The 16391-nt window shown below is 49.6% G+C and overlaps 1 protein-coding gene across 1 annotated transcript; it reads right to left on the bottom strand.

Moving 5' to 3' along the window:
• Positions 1-7535: 7535 nt before the first annotated feature.
• LOC149912405 (uncharacterized) lies at positions 7536-15021 on the bottom strand. The gene is made up of 6 exons (XM_090131053.1): positions 14479-15021; positions 13146-13212; positions 12068-12232; positions 11832-11935; positions 10919-11106; positions 7536-9022 (listed from the first exon to the last, which is right to left on the bottom strand). Exons 1-4 carry the CDS (start codon positions 15019-15021, stop codon positions 11901-11903), a joined length of 810 nt encoding a protein of 269 aa, XP_089987179.1. The 3' UTR covers positions 7536-9022; positions 10919-11106; positions 11832-11900.
• Positions 15022-16391: the final 1370 nt, after the last annotated feature.

Raw genomic sequence — 16391 nt, 5'->3', positions numbered from 1 at the left:
GTTTTGTCTGGCTTTGGGGTGTCTGCAGGGGGAGCTCTGCTACCATTTGGCATGGTAGCAAATAATCTCTCACATACTGGATGCTGCTCATGATACTCCCAGGCTTCCTGGCTGTGGCTTTGTGACGCTTTTCAGGGCTTTTTGATGCATTTTGATGCCTTGGATGTTGCTTAACACCTCCCTCCTCCCATCATGTCCTTTCCTGGCTCCCACCTACGAGCTGGCCATGCAGATCATCTCCAGACCTGTCATCAGCACACTGCGGCAGGAGAAGCTCCCCGTGGCCAACGTCAGGCAGTACTGCTTGGTCTGCAGCTCAGTGGCCATTTCCCTTTTAGGCGGCTCCTGCAGAAGAATCAAGCAGCAGAACCTTTTGCTCACCCTGCAGCACACAAATGCTACGAAAGCAGAAACAACCTGGGAACCTCTGGGTCTGCAAGACTTCACAGACACTCACCGACTGTGTCTGATGGTTCCCTCCCATCCTTGATTTCCTTCTCCCCTTCTCCTCGTCGGATCCCACTGCTGAGCCATGATCAAGCTGCCCAGTGTGGCAGAGCATCGTGCAGAGCCGTGCTGGCACCTTCTCCCCTTCCTCTGCTGCAGCTCAGCGTGCAACCTGAGCAAGTTTTTTTCTGAGAAAGTGACCAGCTCTTTTCCATCCCTTTGCCCCTACAAACAGTTGTCCAGAGGATCTCGTCCAAGAATTCCTGGAACAGCCTGCAGCTGGCTCTCCTGAAGTTCAGGCTCCTGCCTTTGCTTCCTGCCAGGCCCGCATTCCTTGAGATCACCAACTCAAGGAGGGCATGGTCACTGCAGCCCTGACCGCCTCCTGTCGTAACCCCTGGTGTGCACCATGTCCAGCAATGCTTCCCTTCTGCTTGCTGTGCCCAATGCCTGCACCACAGAGTGATTCTCACTGCACTCCAGGAGTCTGTCAGATTGCTTGCAGCCAGCCATGCTGATTTCCCAGACTGACTGGAATCCCCCATCAGGATGAGAGTCAGTGAGTGCGATGCTTCTGCTGGCTGCAGTAAGCAGCTCCCACCAACAGGCTCTCTTTCCAGGCGGCTGTAGCAGACCCTCACCTCCAGAAGCCCTGCACTGCTGCACTTCCTAATTTTACCCACAAGTTCACAACCTGCTCATGGCTCTTCTGAGTTCTTTGCACTCAACTTCTCATCATAGAGGGCAAATCCCTTGCCTTCCAGAATTCCATAGTATCAACTGTGTCTGCTTTATGTCAGGATTTTTTTTCTTTCTTTTCTTTTTCCATTTTCTAGGTAGGAAAATGAATTTCTGAGCCAGGAGAAGCAGAAGTGAAACAGTCTTCCTGGCACTGCTCAGGTTGCAGGAGTTGCCAAGTGCTCCTCAGGTAATGTGTGCTGAAGAGCTGACCTTGGTGGCAGGGGCTGTGGCTGCATTTTGTGCCTGTCATGCGGGAATACAAGAAAGCCTATTCAGAGCAGGAGCTGCAGAGCGAGATAAACATCACGAGAAGGTAAGGCTGAGAAGCAAGGACACCTCCAGAAAGAAGAGAAAAACTGAGTCAAGTGAGCTGCGTGACGGCCGTGTGATGCTGACCATGATTGGAGGAAGAGCGCATGGCTGGGAATGACTGATGGCTCTGGTTGGATGGGTGCCTGTGTGCACAGAGGTAAGGAGTGTTTGTGGGATGTTTTGCTGGCATCTAACGGCTGTAAGGGGAAGTCAAGAGAGAAAACTTGTGAATGCATAGAAGGGATGTTAAAATCTGGAACAGACTGTTTGGATCATTCACAGCTGAGTCCGTGCCAGATTGCCACACTGCCAGAACCTGGGGCCTAGGATTTTCCTTTAAGAGTGCCAACTGCTTATTTTAAATGATAAAAAGTAACATTGAAAAAAGCTTCCCTCCTTGCATTAGAATAAGGCATTGATATTTGATGTTTCTGTCTTTCCATTCCTTTAGCAGCCTGGGTGTTGATGCAGCTGCATGCATCTGCTGCCCTCCCCTTCTGTTTTGTGTAAAAGAACAGTAAAATATGCAATCAGTGTGAGATCTTTCTGAAGTATTTTACTTTATTTGCCCCTAGGCTGCAATGGCTGGGAAATGGCAGTGTCACCCAGGAGCCCACACGGCGACCTGATGTCTCATTGTTGGGGTCTATTGGAAACCACCACGATGACAAAAGAATGCCTGGGATTCCTCCGGCCCAAATGCCAAACCTTGCACTTGGCTGTGCTGAACCTCATGAGGTTCACCCAGGCCCACCTCTCAAGTCTGCTGAGCTCAAACAGATGTCATTTTTCTCGTGTCCTTCCATTCCGAGTCCATCTGTTCCCCAAAGCAAAAGAATTTGGAGGGAACCACCGACAGTTATGTGAGCGATTTCAGCGTCTATTTCTGATCATGGCAACAACTTCAGAGGTCACACTTAATTTACGGTGCCCGTTGTAATTCTGACCAAGGCTGCAGTTGCAGCTGACTTCCCAAGGCTGCAAGACGTGGTGGTGACACAGCCTTGTGCTTCTGCATTGGTGCTCATCCCACGTTTCCTTTCTCTGTCTCGCAGGTCAGCTCCTGCTGGAAGCAGATGGTATCCCAGTGTGAATGAAGGTCAGTGCAGGAGCAGCTGCTGATGGGAGGAAGGAAGTCCATGCTGAAGAGCTCTGAAGCATCTGCAGGTATGGTTCTGGAGGAGGCAGCAGTGATGTCGGAGGGCTCCCAGCAGGAAGCTGTCTCATCCAAATGCTTGCTGAGTGGTTGGAAGGGAGCTTTCTGCATGACAGCAGCACCAGTTGCTTGCTTCAAATGCTGCAAAGAGAAGGATTAGCACGAGTTCCAGTATCTACAGTATCATCACGAATCACGATAGGATTACAATGTGTCCTCATACAAACGCAGCCATTTCTCTCTGAGTCCAGAGGCTGTCCGGAAAGCATCTTTGAGGTCTCTCACACCAAACCACTGCTGTCCGTGTGGGATCTGACTCATTAGGGTATAGGGGTTAGGAACCACAGGCTGTCTTTTGAGAACGGGTTCAGTCATTTCCTTACATCTTGCACCAGCCGATACGTGCCGTCTGCCTTCCGTGCCGACAGGATTGGGGTGTTATAAGGCCACAGACAAGGTTCCAGAAGACATCCTTAACCAGTGTCTGTGTTACAGCTTTTAGACCCACTCTCCCTTCTAAGGCTATGGGATATTGTTGCTGTTTCACAGCTCCACTCCCTCCTTGGGCAGTTCTTTGTAAGGGAAAATTGTGAGTCCACCCCGATTTCCTTCCCCTGCCCACACCTTTGGATTCATTTCTTCTTCATCACAGCTGTTAACACATTCATTGACACCTGACATCTGTTTCACAGACTTACAGCTGTAATCCTCATTTAACTGTTAAATCTCTCCCCCATAAATCGGTCCCTGCTTCAGGCACAGAGAACAATTGCCCTGCAACTATTTTCTCTTTCCATTTCAGTTCTGTGGTCTCCAAGAGTGGAGCTGTCATTTCTGATCCCTCAGCCCCCCTCCCCAGCCTGCTCATGGCTGTAACACTCCAGCAAGGACAGCCTCGGGACCTGGAGGATGCATTTTCTGCCATTCCTGCATGGCAGCTTGTCGAATCATTCCCCATTCCTCCCTGTTAAACAACATACTCAGGATGGACATCATCTCGTCCCATGGGTAAAAGTCTGGCCCTAAGAATTGATCACACTGCTCTGCTAATCCAATAGGACCTTCCATGGAAGATTTCATTTCCCTTTTAAAATCTCTCCCCTCTCCACTAGGAGTGGGGCATTGACATGCCCTATTCCTGTTAACCCTGGAATGGCACTGACAGCTTAGAGCAAAGAGATGCTCTTTCTGCAGTGTCCTGCTTGCCTGCTCCTCCCTGGAGGACCACATGCCACAGATGTGCACTGTGCCATGGAAATAGCAGGAAAAGAGCACGAGAAGGCACCCCTCACCGTGCCATGGGGGAAGGAACAGTGCTTTGTCGTGTGTGTGTCCTTTTCTGCATGTGTGCAGCAGTAGAACACCACGTTTCCTGCAGTGCTCTGGAACCCAACTTTCCTTTCACCTGGCTGCTGCTGGGTGTCCAGGAAGTTATGCACAACAGCCACATCCAGATACACGTCTGGTACCTCTGAACTAGCTAATGCTGTAGGATGGAATGTTGTTTCTGCACTGGCTATCAAATGTGGGATTGCTCTGAAGCAGTACAGCACCATGTGTTTTGTAATTTGCCCTTAGAAACAGTTTGAAAAAGTAGAAAGACTTTATTAGTATTAGTAAAAAGAAGTTATTTCATAACATATTTTAGAAATACAGTTGTTCAATCATGTGATCAATTCTCACTTACAGAACTGTAATAGTTACAAATTGCATGGGTATAGCATTGAGGACCAGAAAGCATGTTGTAAGGCCATTCTGTTTGGATAGGAGAAGCTCAGCAAAAGAAAAACAGACTCCAAAGAAGCCAGGGCCTCCACACAAGGCCGAATTGACTCACTCTGTGGGCAGGTTGGGATGCAACAGGCAGGCATCAAGGGACTCCCCTCTGTCTTCCTTCCACACTTCTCTCTATTCAGGGATGGGCAGCTGTCCAGAAATAGTGGCCAAGTGTTGATAAGCAGCTGTCAGGCGTTCAATAATTAGCAGTATACCTGCTGAGCTAGCAACAATTGGTGTTTAGCCAGTCACACACACACACACAGAATGGCACTGGTTGGAAGGGACCTTAAGGATCAGGAATCTCGAACCCCCTGCCACAGGCAGGGCCACCAACCTCTGTACCACTGCACATATGCACATTGCTGGATAGAAACAGCAGTTTGGGAAGAAACTGTATGCAAAGGGTGAATCAGAATGGGTTAACAGCTCAAATCATGAATGTATTTTCACCTTCACATTACCCATACAATGTCTGAGTAGGAGCTGTGTGTCAGATTTTTTTTTATGCTCCCTTTCTTTCACCAGCCCTCATGTGAAGTGCCTAGCTGATGGCAGCCCTGCTCAGCCTCAGAGAAAGGTGACCCCAGCCAGCATTTCTGTGCTTTGTGTCCTGTGTCAGCAATAACTCTGAGTAACTAATGCATTCAGGAAAACCAGGGTCTGTTCATGGACCATTTGCAAACATAAAGAGATGCAAAAACCCAATGGATAACTGACTTGTTATGAATTATTGCCAAGCTGCAACAAAAGCTGCATGGCAGAAGTGCCCATGGGACCTTTTTCATGGCCTGATAGAAATCACTGCAGTTGTTTTCTCTTCCCATTTGCTCAAGTAATGTCACAGTACTTGTGGTGCCACCACAGCCAGAAGCACTGCTGAGGAAGAAGGTCCATTGCTCAACTATACTGTTAGACACAGCTCCCAGAAGCTTACAAACTAAGGTTCTATCTCCATAGCATACTGGAAAATAGACACATTTTTGTGCACCCTCTTGGTCCTTCCTTTTCAAAAGCAGTGGGAAAGACAGAGCCTCAGTTAGCACAAAGTTAACCCGGGGTTAAAGGCAAGGTAATATAAAGGGGTTTCTGCCCTGCAGTATGACTGTATTGCTCCCTCTCAGTTTAAAGCCTGGTAGCCATCCAGAAGTACACTGCATTGACAGAGTATTTCATAAGAAAAAGAAAAAGAAAAAAGAAAAAAGAAAAAAAAAGGAAGAAGGAGAAGATATAAGAATGAATGAATGAATGTGGTTTATGGGTCAATTTATGCGGTATCATGAGGGCTGATGCACCACAATCTGTGTTTGGACATCTCTCCACATTCCTGTTCCATTGGTGCCACAGAAGAAATGCTCCCGAGGGATTTGGCAAAACAACGTATGATCTTCCATGTCAGTGTAGGAAGGTCTTTTCATTCTGTGGGAGCAAAGAGAAAGAAAAGCTATGAGAAGAATAGCATCTCTACTGTGCTGGAATCCTTGTTCCCAGTTTGACCAAACACTAAGTCATTATGAAAAGAATAAAATGTGACAAGAAATTCTACATTTGTCCCTGCATTCAGACCTTGAAAGTCATATTGATGCTCATGCTTTCCTTCACAGAGTAATTAAGGATGTGCACTGACTCTCAGCCCCAAGATGAAGAGGTGTTTTCTAAACATTTCCTTATTTTTCCCACTGGGCCCATTGCTCTAACTTAAAATACATCCTCAAAGCACTTTCCCCTCTTACGGATGTTTCCAGCCAGCTTCCCAGTCTATGACATTTAGGGATTTGATCCGATCTGAACCTTTACGTAAACCTTTTGAGACTTGCCCATCACTGCTTCCATTGCTGTGTCTGAAAAATAACCTCAAGGCTATGTAATTAATCGTTCCTTGTTTTAATCTCCAAACCCAGGTAGATTAATGCCTACGCTGACCACAGATCAGTGATTTCTGGAGTCTTCTGCAGAGCAGCACATCTGTAGTTACAAGTTCTGAGTTTCCTTAGGAGGAAAGAAAGAAAGATGAATGAACAAAAGAAGGAAGGAACAAACATATTCTCAGGAGGAACTTTTCAGGGACCAATTCACAAGCAAAGGACAACATGCTGTTCTCAGCAACCAAACAATGTACTTTACGCTGCCACAGGGATTGATAACACGCTACAGCTAGAGCATATTTAAAGGGCTCCATCACTGCTAGGCCAAAAGCTGACCCGCTTTAAATCCTTACAATATGGAGAGAAATGCTCTGACAACTTTTTCAGCCTTGAAAAAACTGCTCCTGCTGGGCAGCCCAGTCAGCACCAGTATCCTCCCAGGTAACAAGCAAGAGCTACAGACTGGAGCTGAGCTGCTGGCAAGAAAAAGCATAGCTTGTCATATCAAGACTGCTAAGAGAGGTAAAGAGTGTGACTGCCTCCTCCAGCTGCTACGGCCTGAGACCACTCCTGAGCAGCCACTGGCTGGCAGCCCAAAGGCTGGGGACCCAGGATCTGTGCTCAGGCTGGAGGACACTGCTGCCACTCTCCTGTTTGCAGATTCAACCAGAGATGAAACTCAGCACGTATCCCAGAGACACACACACAGGATGCTGACACAGTCAGTCACACAGACTGCCACAGACAAGAGGCTGCCTTCACCAGCACCTACACACAGCAATCCTGCACAACAAACACACTCCAGTCCTTTTCCTCCCCTTTGGCTTGCAGAGACAGCAGCTCACCAGTGCAGCACACACACAGCACTCAAGCTGCAGAAGCACACCTGCAAGCACTGACACAGCCTCTCTGTCCAGCAGCACCCCTGCTTGGATCCCTTAAGGAGCAGCACAGCAGTGCCTCTATCCAACACCCCTAGGCAGATCTCAGGCCCTTACACAGGATGGCTCAAATTGGAAGGGTCCCCTGGAGATCATCACCTCTGTGGCTGCAAGTAAAATGCCCCCGACTCCAGAGCTGGCACCAACTTTTTGCTCACATACACAGGTCTCACCAGTCCTTGCAGCAATACGTACACATGGGGCAGAGTGTGAGAAGATACTGAGCAAGTCCAGATTTAATGATAAGCAGACAGACTGTGGTCAACAAACACAGATGCCAGACATGCCCTGACCAGCTCTATTTTACACAACTTTCATAACCTTGATTTTCCAGCACCTTCACTCTGTTCATCCCTGGTTCCCCTTTTCTTTGTGCATCTCACCATGGTTTGCAGCCTCTACTGAGTCCCACACTGTCCCAGATTATCAGGGATTTGTTTCTTGTCATTGTCATTATATTTGTTTGGTCAGGTCTATGGCATTGTTTATTTTGGTTTCTGCCTTCCCCTTTTTCCTTTCGTTTCCCACTCAACAAAGTCCCTAGCAGATAACCTTGCTGGAACAAACACTCTCACACACTTACATCCCCCCACCAGTAACTGTGACTGACCAGGCAGCTTCCCATTACGGCCTTGCTTATCATTTGCTGGTCAGGTCTGTATCTCTCTCTGCTCCTGCTTATGTCCTCCTCCCTTTCCTATTTCCCTTGTTACACTGTAAAACAGTCTTTGACCAAATATCCTTCAGGGAGCAGACACTCTCCTTCCATACCCCCTCACAAAGGCTTTAGAAACATTCAAGAATGACCAATGACTCGTCCTGCTTCACACTCAGTTATGCTTGGCTGCATCTTTCCAATGGCTTCTTGACTCAGTGACTCCACTTGACCTACAAGTCAGCCCTGTGCAAACTTACATCACTTCTGAACACAGCACTGTTCCTTGCTTCACCTCTAAGGCTGGATGTGGCTCTGGGCAGCCTGGTCTCCCTTACACACATCTCCCTTACCCCTGCCATCAGCATCCCACTTGAAACACTTCCCCACCTGTATCAGCATTTCCTCTTTCACACAGCTGCTGTGCCAGGACCTGCAGACTCCACAAGAACAGGAGAACTCCGCAGACGACAGTGATTCCGTTCTCCGCCCCAGAGCCTCCAGTGCTCAGCATCACACTGGGTGTTGTAAGAGCGGAGTGCTGACCGTCACGTCTCAAGCCAAGAGCTTCAGACTGAGCTGCAGTGCCAACGCACTGACACTGCCAGCCAACCTGATGGGGCCACGAGGAGGAGGAACTGCAAGCCAACAGGACCACAACCACCTGAATTTCAAGCAAACAAGAACCAACACTCGCACTTCTTAGCTCCAAAAACGAAACTAACAATTGCAAAGGAACCTGATGCAGCCACCTGACAATCTGACATGCCCTGGAAATCAGTCTGCAGCACTTTCAACTGCCCTACACCAACTTCCAGCTTCTGCTTGCCGCTCCCTAAAGGAAGCAAGCAGCCAAAAGCAGGAATTTGTCGGGCTGGCTTCACCTGGCAATGAGCAGTCCTTAGTGAATGAGAATGGAAAAAGCCAACTGGATATTACCATCTCATCTGTTCCTCCCAGGGTTTTACTGTCTCCTCACATCTGTCAGAGGAGCCTGTGTGAGATAAAAGAATACTGCAAAAACCAGTCAGCATGTACCTGTCACGGTGGATCAGAAGGGAGTTCAGGAGGGCTCCATCCCCTCTGATGCAGTCAAGGCAAAGTAAGGAGAACACCTCAGATGCCATTCCTGTATCAAGACAAAAAGAAGAAACAAAAACAAGCACGAGCTCTCAAAATCTCAGACCAAAAGCTACTAACAAATGGCCAGAGCAAGCAAGGCACAAATGAAACTGGCTCCACAGTATTTCCAGCAATGGCCAAAATCAGAAGCCTAAAACTGCATCTGAGAAAGAACAAGGTTGTACAATCTCTTCTAACACTCAAAAGCATACAGCCCAGGGATTCCCTGTACTGTAAGTTGCATGATGAATGCTCTTCTTCAGAAGCAGCTTCCCTTTTTGCTGCCAGCTGTGATCATACAAAGGGCTGAAGGCTGTATACCAGAGGGATGAAGATTCCCCAGAGGTCACGAAATGTGACTGACCCTACAGAAATCAGAAGTGTTCAAAGATACAGCCCGGCCTCTGCTGTCTGACCATACCTAACCATGATTTCCATCTCACTGTGCAATCTCTCAGAGGCAAACAGCACAAGCAGAGCCCTGCACAAGGCGCCAGCAGCAATACTAGAGGTCACCTGGCTTTGGTGGACGTTGAGGAACTGAGTGTGTTCACTACCAGGGGACTGAATGGATTCACCCCGCTGTGTGACAAGGCGGCCTGAACAAGAAATTTAAAGTGCAAAGGAATAACAGCATCAACAACAAGCCCAAATGTCATCTTAGGTGAAGATGAATCTTTTGCAAAATGGCATAAAATGTAAATACTGGAAATTTAAGAGTCTGCTGCCCCACTTTCAGAGACATTTCCTTCCTCTGCAATACTTGCTGTGAACACTGCTACACCACTGTGCTCATCTCCAGAATTTCAGCTAATGATTTTGTTCACGATGCCTGGTGGCAAAGCAAACACAACCACATTCAACTGTTCTCATACTGCAGGCTGTTACACTTCTAGAATTAGAAACAGAGAACCACAAGGCAGAACGAGAAACATCCAGTGATTATCTCACACAACACTTACCTCAAAGTTACTCATTGTCCCTGCTTTATCTTCAATCCTACACTTCTGACACTTGCAAATTTGCCAGCAGTTAACATGAAAAATGGCACAGAATACAGTCACAGCTAAAACTCGGTCATTATTACAGGAATGGCTACAAAACACTAACAGCCCAGGGAAATGCAAGAGCAGCATACACTCCCTCCAGAAATGCTCCCACACATCTGCAGGTCAGGAACCTCACACCAGGCATACTTTCCAAGTATTCAAGGAATCCTCAATGCATTCCTGCACTGAAAGAATTGCAACTGGAACACTTGCAAATTGTCAGGGTCAGCAATAGCCTTTACAACAGCAGCTACTCTGCAATCTGAGATTGCCTCCCTAAGATATCTCTCACTGAGCAAGGAACACCAATCTTCTCTTACACAGAAGAGTCTTCTTTCAGTGCTGACAAGGATTACCTCATGTTCATCAAAAGGCTCCAGAGCCTGCACTCTGTGTTGCTCATCTTCTGCAATACAGCAGGTGAAACACTCGCTCACATCTAAAACAGAAATCCTTCAAGATGATTCCTTCTGGAAGAAAAGACTCACTTCCCACAACACAACAAAGACCCTCCATGAAGCATCTGCATGGGGGGTCTTTAAAACTGCCCAGCTGGAAAGAAGCAGCAGCTCAAAGTCCGATGAGATGTCTTGCCTAAACATTTCTACAGAACACCTAAGATGAAAAGCCTCAGAGGAACCCATACGTTGCCTTATCCCACACCAGCAAACAGGCTGCTTCTTGGCGAGGGACCTTCAGATGACTAGCCACATCAGCAGAGCAGGCAGCAGCTCTGCCTCGGCCCTTTTTGCTTCAACCCAGCTGGCCCAGCTGGCCACTTCTACAATTACCTGCAGTTACCCCTTCTGCAGGTGTCTCAGTTTCCCATGGCTCTGAGGGCTGCAGGTACTCACTTTTCCAAAAAACTCTTCTGCTGTGCTTCACAATCAGGCTTGGAGACAAAGAACAAAGTGCAGAGTCCAGCTGGCTGAAATGCTGTTGCATGACACGTCCAAAGGGGTCCTCTGGGTGCATCTGCTCATAGAGCAGAAAGCATGCATGAGAGAAATGCTCTGCTGCCCACTGAATCAAGGCTCCTGACCTGTCGGGAGACGGACGTACGGATAATTAAATACCCGTGGGACCACCTCTTATAGGACAGGTGCAGCTTCAGGCATGCTCTTAAGGCATCCTGACACATAACATACAAAAGAGAAACCTGTACTGGGGATCTATGGAAGTCTCATCCATTCATAGAGAGAGTCTGGGATGAGAAGACCCCAAAATTTTAAAAACAAACAAACAAACCTACAGTACTTCAGGTTCTTCCTCTTTGTATTTTCCTAACCTCCCTTTTAGGTTCACAGTACAGATGAGATTGGAGAAACCTCTGGACGCCATCTGCTCCAACCTCCTACACCAGCAGAACCACCCAGAGCTGCCTACCCAGGACCATGGCCAAGTAGAGTCATAGCACGGCCTGGGTTGCAAAGGACCTCAGAGATCATCTGGTTCCAACCCCCTGCTGTGTGCAGGTCGCCAACCAGCAGCCCAGGCTGCCCAGAGCCACATCCAGCCTGGCCTTGGATGCCTGCAGGGATGGGGCATCCACAGCCTCCCTGGGCAACCTGTTCCAGTGCCTCACCACCCTCTGGCTGAAAAACTTCCTCCTCACATCCAACCTAAACCTCAACACCCCCTGTCTCAGTGCAAAGCCATTCCCCCTTGCCCTATCACTCTCCACCCCCACAAACAGCTCTGGAAGATCTGCAAGGAGGGAGACTCCACAGCCTGTCTAGGCAAGCTGTGACAGTGCCCATCACTCACACAGTCCAGAAGCGTTTGCAGATGTTCAGACAGAAGCTCCTGTGTTCCAGCTGTGCACACTGCCTCCTGTTATGATGCTGTGGGAATCAACTGCTCCCTCATACCTACAATGCAAGGAGCTGTTTGGAGCTTGCACAGAATCCACAAGGCTTTAGTTTTAAGACACAAGTCTCCCATGACTTACAATGAAGCCTCTGCTTCTCATTTCACAGCCCAGCTAACCAAGGACAGCTCACCTGAGCTGCTGTTTGCCATGGAGGTGAGCACCACCTCTGCTATGGAAAGGGTGGGGACATCACTGTCCAGTCCTGCTTCATCTACAGCTACGCTCAGCTTTGGCAGCTCTGATAAATCCACTCCCAGCCACCTGTGATCCTTTCCACAACAGGCGGTGGTGACTCCTGTGGGACAAAAGCAATGCTAACTCACTGCAGTGGCTGTGCAGGACTGAGACCAAGACCAGGAAAATCAGTTCCACCAGCAATCACTCACAAGACCCAACTCAGTTTTTCTGTGAAATGAACAAGAAAATCCCCAAACTGAATGAACCATAATAGGGTAGCATCCAGAAGCATCAGGAAAAGACCCAATAAACTCAGAACTGAAACTCCATTATTCCTAGCACAAATTTCAACTACTGACTTCCAAGAGTTGTATTTACTATACGAACACAACTTTGTCACCTTTACTTTAACAACATTCTTATATCACTGCTCTCATTTACAGACATTTCAATTCAAGGTAAGAAAATGCCACTGCTTTGACAAAATAGTTTCTCTCACATCTACCAAATCATTATCAGATTTGTTTGTGGGTTTGGTGGGGGGGTGGGTTTGTGTATTTTGTGTTTTTTAATCTCAAAAAAAAAGATTTCATTTCCGTAAGATGGCTTTGGATTCTGAACCACGAGAACTCCCTGCAAACACGAGCACTAGTCCTGCAGAGCACTGTTCTCACAAACAGGTCCCAGCTTATGATCTGCAAGCATTATGCAGGCATGCTTCTCATGACTACCATCACTCATAAGCTGCTTCACTCTCTTCTGCCAAAATCAGACTGTAAATAACTAGGCAGTAAAGTAGGTCTGTATGGGCGCTGCTCTGTTGCCTCTACGCCAGAGAAATCCAGCACCTGTCCCTGTCCTGAGATTTGTTCATCTACACACTTCTCAAAGGCAGCCATCACCAAAAACTGAGCGGCCTCCAGCAGTCGCCCATCCCAGTGTTTCCTCTTATGTTCTTCTAACATCTCAGTCATCTCACCACTTCTTCTGGACACAGAGAGCAGGATATTCCCACCTCCTCTGACACCCACCTTTGGCTTCAAGTGCTTGGAAGGTTATTGGTACGGACAGAATCCTTTTCCACAGGGTGCTGTACATCTATAAAATGTGGACAGATTCAACAGGAAACCAAACCAGCACTCCTACCCCCCCTTCCTTCCCCCTTCCTTCCTACTGCCTTCCTTCCCTCCCCCCCCTTCCTTCCCCCTTCCTTCCTTGCCCCCCCTTCCTTTCCTTTCCCCCCTTATTTCCCCTTCCTTCCTTCCCCCCCCTTCCTTCCCCACCTTCTTTCCCCTCCCTCCTTCCACCCCCCCCCTTCCTCCCCCTTCCTTCCTTTCCCCTTCCCTCCCCCCTGCTTCCTTCCTTCCCCCTTCCTTCCCCCGTCCTTCCCCCCCTTCCTAAGCCCCCATCCTTCTCCCTTCTTTCCTTGCCCCCCCCTTCCTTCCCCCTTCTTTTCTTGCCCCCACTTCCTTTTTGCCCCCCCTTCCTTCTGCCTTCCTTCCTTCCACCTTCCTTCCTTCCCCTTTCCTTCCCCCCCTTCCACCTTCCTTTCCCCTCCTTCCTTCCTCCCCCTTCTTCCCCACCCGTTCTTTCCCCCTTCCTTCCTTCCTTGCCCCCCCTTTCTCCCCCTTCCTTCCTCCTTCCATCCTTTCTCCCCCCCTCCTTCTGCCTTCCTTCCTTCTGCCTTCCTTCCTCCCCCTTCTTCCCCCCCCGTTCCTTCCCCCTTCCTTCCTTCCTTGCCCCCCCTCCTTCCGCCTTCTTTCCTTCCCCTTTCCTTCTCCCCCCTCCTTCCCCTCTCCTTTCCTTCCCCTTTCCTTCCCCCCCTCCTTCCCCTCTCCTTTCCCTTTCCTTGCCCTTTCCTTCCCCCCCTTCCTTGCCCTTTCCTTCCCCCCCTTCCACCTTCCTTTCCCCTCCTTCCTTCCTCCCCCTTCTTCCCCACCCGTTCTTTCCCCCTTCCTTCCTTCCTTGCCCCCCCTTTCTCCCCCTTCCTTCCTCCTTCCATCCTTTCTCCCCCCCTCCTTCTGCCTTCCTTCCTTCTGCCTTCCTTCCTCCCCCTTCTTCCCCCCCCGTTCCTTCCCCCTTCCTTCCTTCCTTGCCCCCCCCTCCTTCCGCCTTCTTTCCCTCCCCTTTCCTTCTCCCCCCTCCTTCCCCTCTCCTTTCCTTCCCCTTTCCTTCCCCCCCCTCCTTCCCCTCTCCATTCCCTTTCCTTGCCCTTTCCTTCCCCCCCTTCCTTCCCCTTTTTTTCCCCACCCCTTCCCCCTTCCTTCGCCCCCCTTCCTTCCTCCCTTCTTCCAGCCCCCCCCGTTCCTCCCCCTTCTTCTCCCCCCCCCCGGTCCTTCCCCCTTCCTTCCCCCCCCTCCTTACCCTTCCTCTCCTCTTCTCCGTGTCCGTGACGGGGGCACAGCCCCGGGAAAAGGACAAACAACCGCAGGGCTCGCAACGCTTTGCCGCGAGCCGGCCGGCCCCGGGCCGCGTGCGCTCCGGGAGAGGGGGAAGGGCAGAGAGCGAGCAGATCGTTGGAAGCGAGAGAAAACGCGACGGCAGCGAGCCGAGGAGGAACGGCGACTCGCCGCACGAACCCGATCCGGCAAAGCGAGAGACGCGAGAGCGTCCGGAATGCCGGTCAAAGCGCGGCAGTGCGAGGGAAAGCGCCGCTCTGCTCCGCGGCGAGCTGAGACGGCTGAGCCGGGCCGGAGGGAGAGGGGCAGCCGCTCGGGTCCTGTGCGGAGCTGCACCCCGCTGCCTCTGCCCGCCAGCTCCTCGGGGGGGCCGCCCCTTCCCCAGCCCCCGCCGTCCCCCCCACGCCGTCCCCCCCCTTCTTTCCTCCTCCTCCCCCCCGATTCTATCCCACCCCCCCCGGCCCCCCCCGCCCTGTCTAGGAAATGTCACATAAAATATTACTTTCATACTTCAGCTTTTCCAGCCTGGGTTTCCTCATTGTTCAGGTTAACGTAGACCTTGTCAGCAATCTGTATCAGTGGCCGTATGTTCAGTTTTTATGATTACAGATCATGTGGAACACCCTTTTCATTCAATAAAAATGCACAGATTACTTTTTAATCCTCACAGCAGTGTGTTCAGCTCCAAGTTAAACTCAGGGAACTGGGATTGCTTAGTCTGGAGAAGAGGAGGCTCGGGGGAGACCTCGCTGCCCTCCTCAGCTGCCTGAAGGGAAGTTCTGGAGAGCTGGGGGCCGGCCTCTTCTGCCACGTCAGCAGGGATAGGACCAGAGACAGTGGCCTGAAGTCGCCCCAGGATTGAACACGAGGAGAAATTTCTGCTCAGAAATAGTGGTGAGGCATTGGCACAGGCTGCCAGGGAGGTGGTGCAGTCACAGTCCTGGGGGTGTTCAGGAAAGGTGGAGATGTGGCACTGAGGGATGTGGTTTAGTGGGCATGGTGGAGATGAGACAATGGCTGGACCAGATGATCTTAGAGGTCTTTCCAACAGCTTCAGAAAACCTGTTAGTGTACTAGAACGAGGTTTTTAGGCACGCTTTTTCCTTCCTAATAGAATTACAGCTCTTTCCCCACATAGAAAGCTTCCCAGCTGCCATTTTTCAGGGCTGTGAGTATGGTCTCCATTGCCCTGACAACACCCTGGCCATCAGCCACTCTCATGAGAGCTGCCTGGTGCTGTAGGGTCGCTTTACTTTCTTGGTGTTTGCCTGGCAAAGGAAACCCCTAAAAGTCCCTTACACCTCCAGATCAGCTGCTCTGTCCTGGCATGTATGTCCTGTGATGTCCTGTGATGTATGCCCTCCTGCCCACATAAGCAATCAGGGAAGGCAGTCAGGCTTGTCAAATATGATGTGCTCTTAGTAAAACCTTGCTGAGTGCAGTTCCTGAGTGCATTCTTGTCCTTTGCATCTCTGAAGAAGTGTTATAATCAAGTGCAAGCTGTGATGCTCCTATTGTCTGACTGACAAGCTTATAGCCTACAGCGTTTGATTCCTGATTTGATGGCCTCTCACTGTTTTAATTGTGTTCAAGTGTATTTCTCTAAATGCAAATCTGATGGCAGCGGCATTTATGGAGCAGTTTATTAGGAAGATACAAACCAGGCATATAATGGAAAGGGAGACGGATTGAAGAAAGTATTTGAGATCTACCTGCAAGAGAAGGAGCAACAGACACAAAGCCCTGAGTCACTTGACATAATGACAGATTACCAATGGCTGCTCAGCTTGCCACGAGCTACACTTTGTGCTTATTGTTTAGTTTTTCAGCACATGAATGGCTGTTTACCTGCAGTCCTTCACAAAGAAGGAATCTGAA

Source organism: Phasianus colchicus, chromosome Z (genome assembly GCF_987193195.1).
Source record: "Phasianus colchicus chromosome Z, bPhaCol1.hap1.1, whole genome shotgun sequence".
Taxonomy (NCBI): Eukaryota; Metazoa; Chordata; class Aves; order Galliformes; family Phasianidae; genus Phasianus; species Phasianus colchicus.
The sequence above is the reverse complement of the archived record's forward strand: the minus strand, read 5'-3'. Positions and strand labels throughout refer to the sequence as shown.

Coding starts and splice junctions, on each gene's coding strand:
- LOC149912405 (XM_090131053.1), bottom strand. CDS start 15,021: ATGAAAGTAATATTTTATGTGACATTTCCTAGACAGGGCGGGGGGGGC. Junction 12,233..13,145: donor CCAAGCACTTGAAGCCAAAG/GTGGGTGTCAGA, acceptor TTTGTCCCACAG/GAGTCACCACCGCCTGTTGT. Junction 11,936..12,067: donor CATGGCAAACAGCAGCTCAG/GTGAGCTGTCCT, acceptor CTTGCATTGTAG/GTATGAGGGAGCAGTTGATT.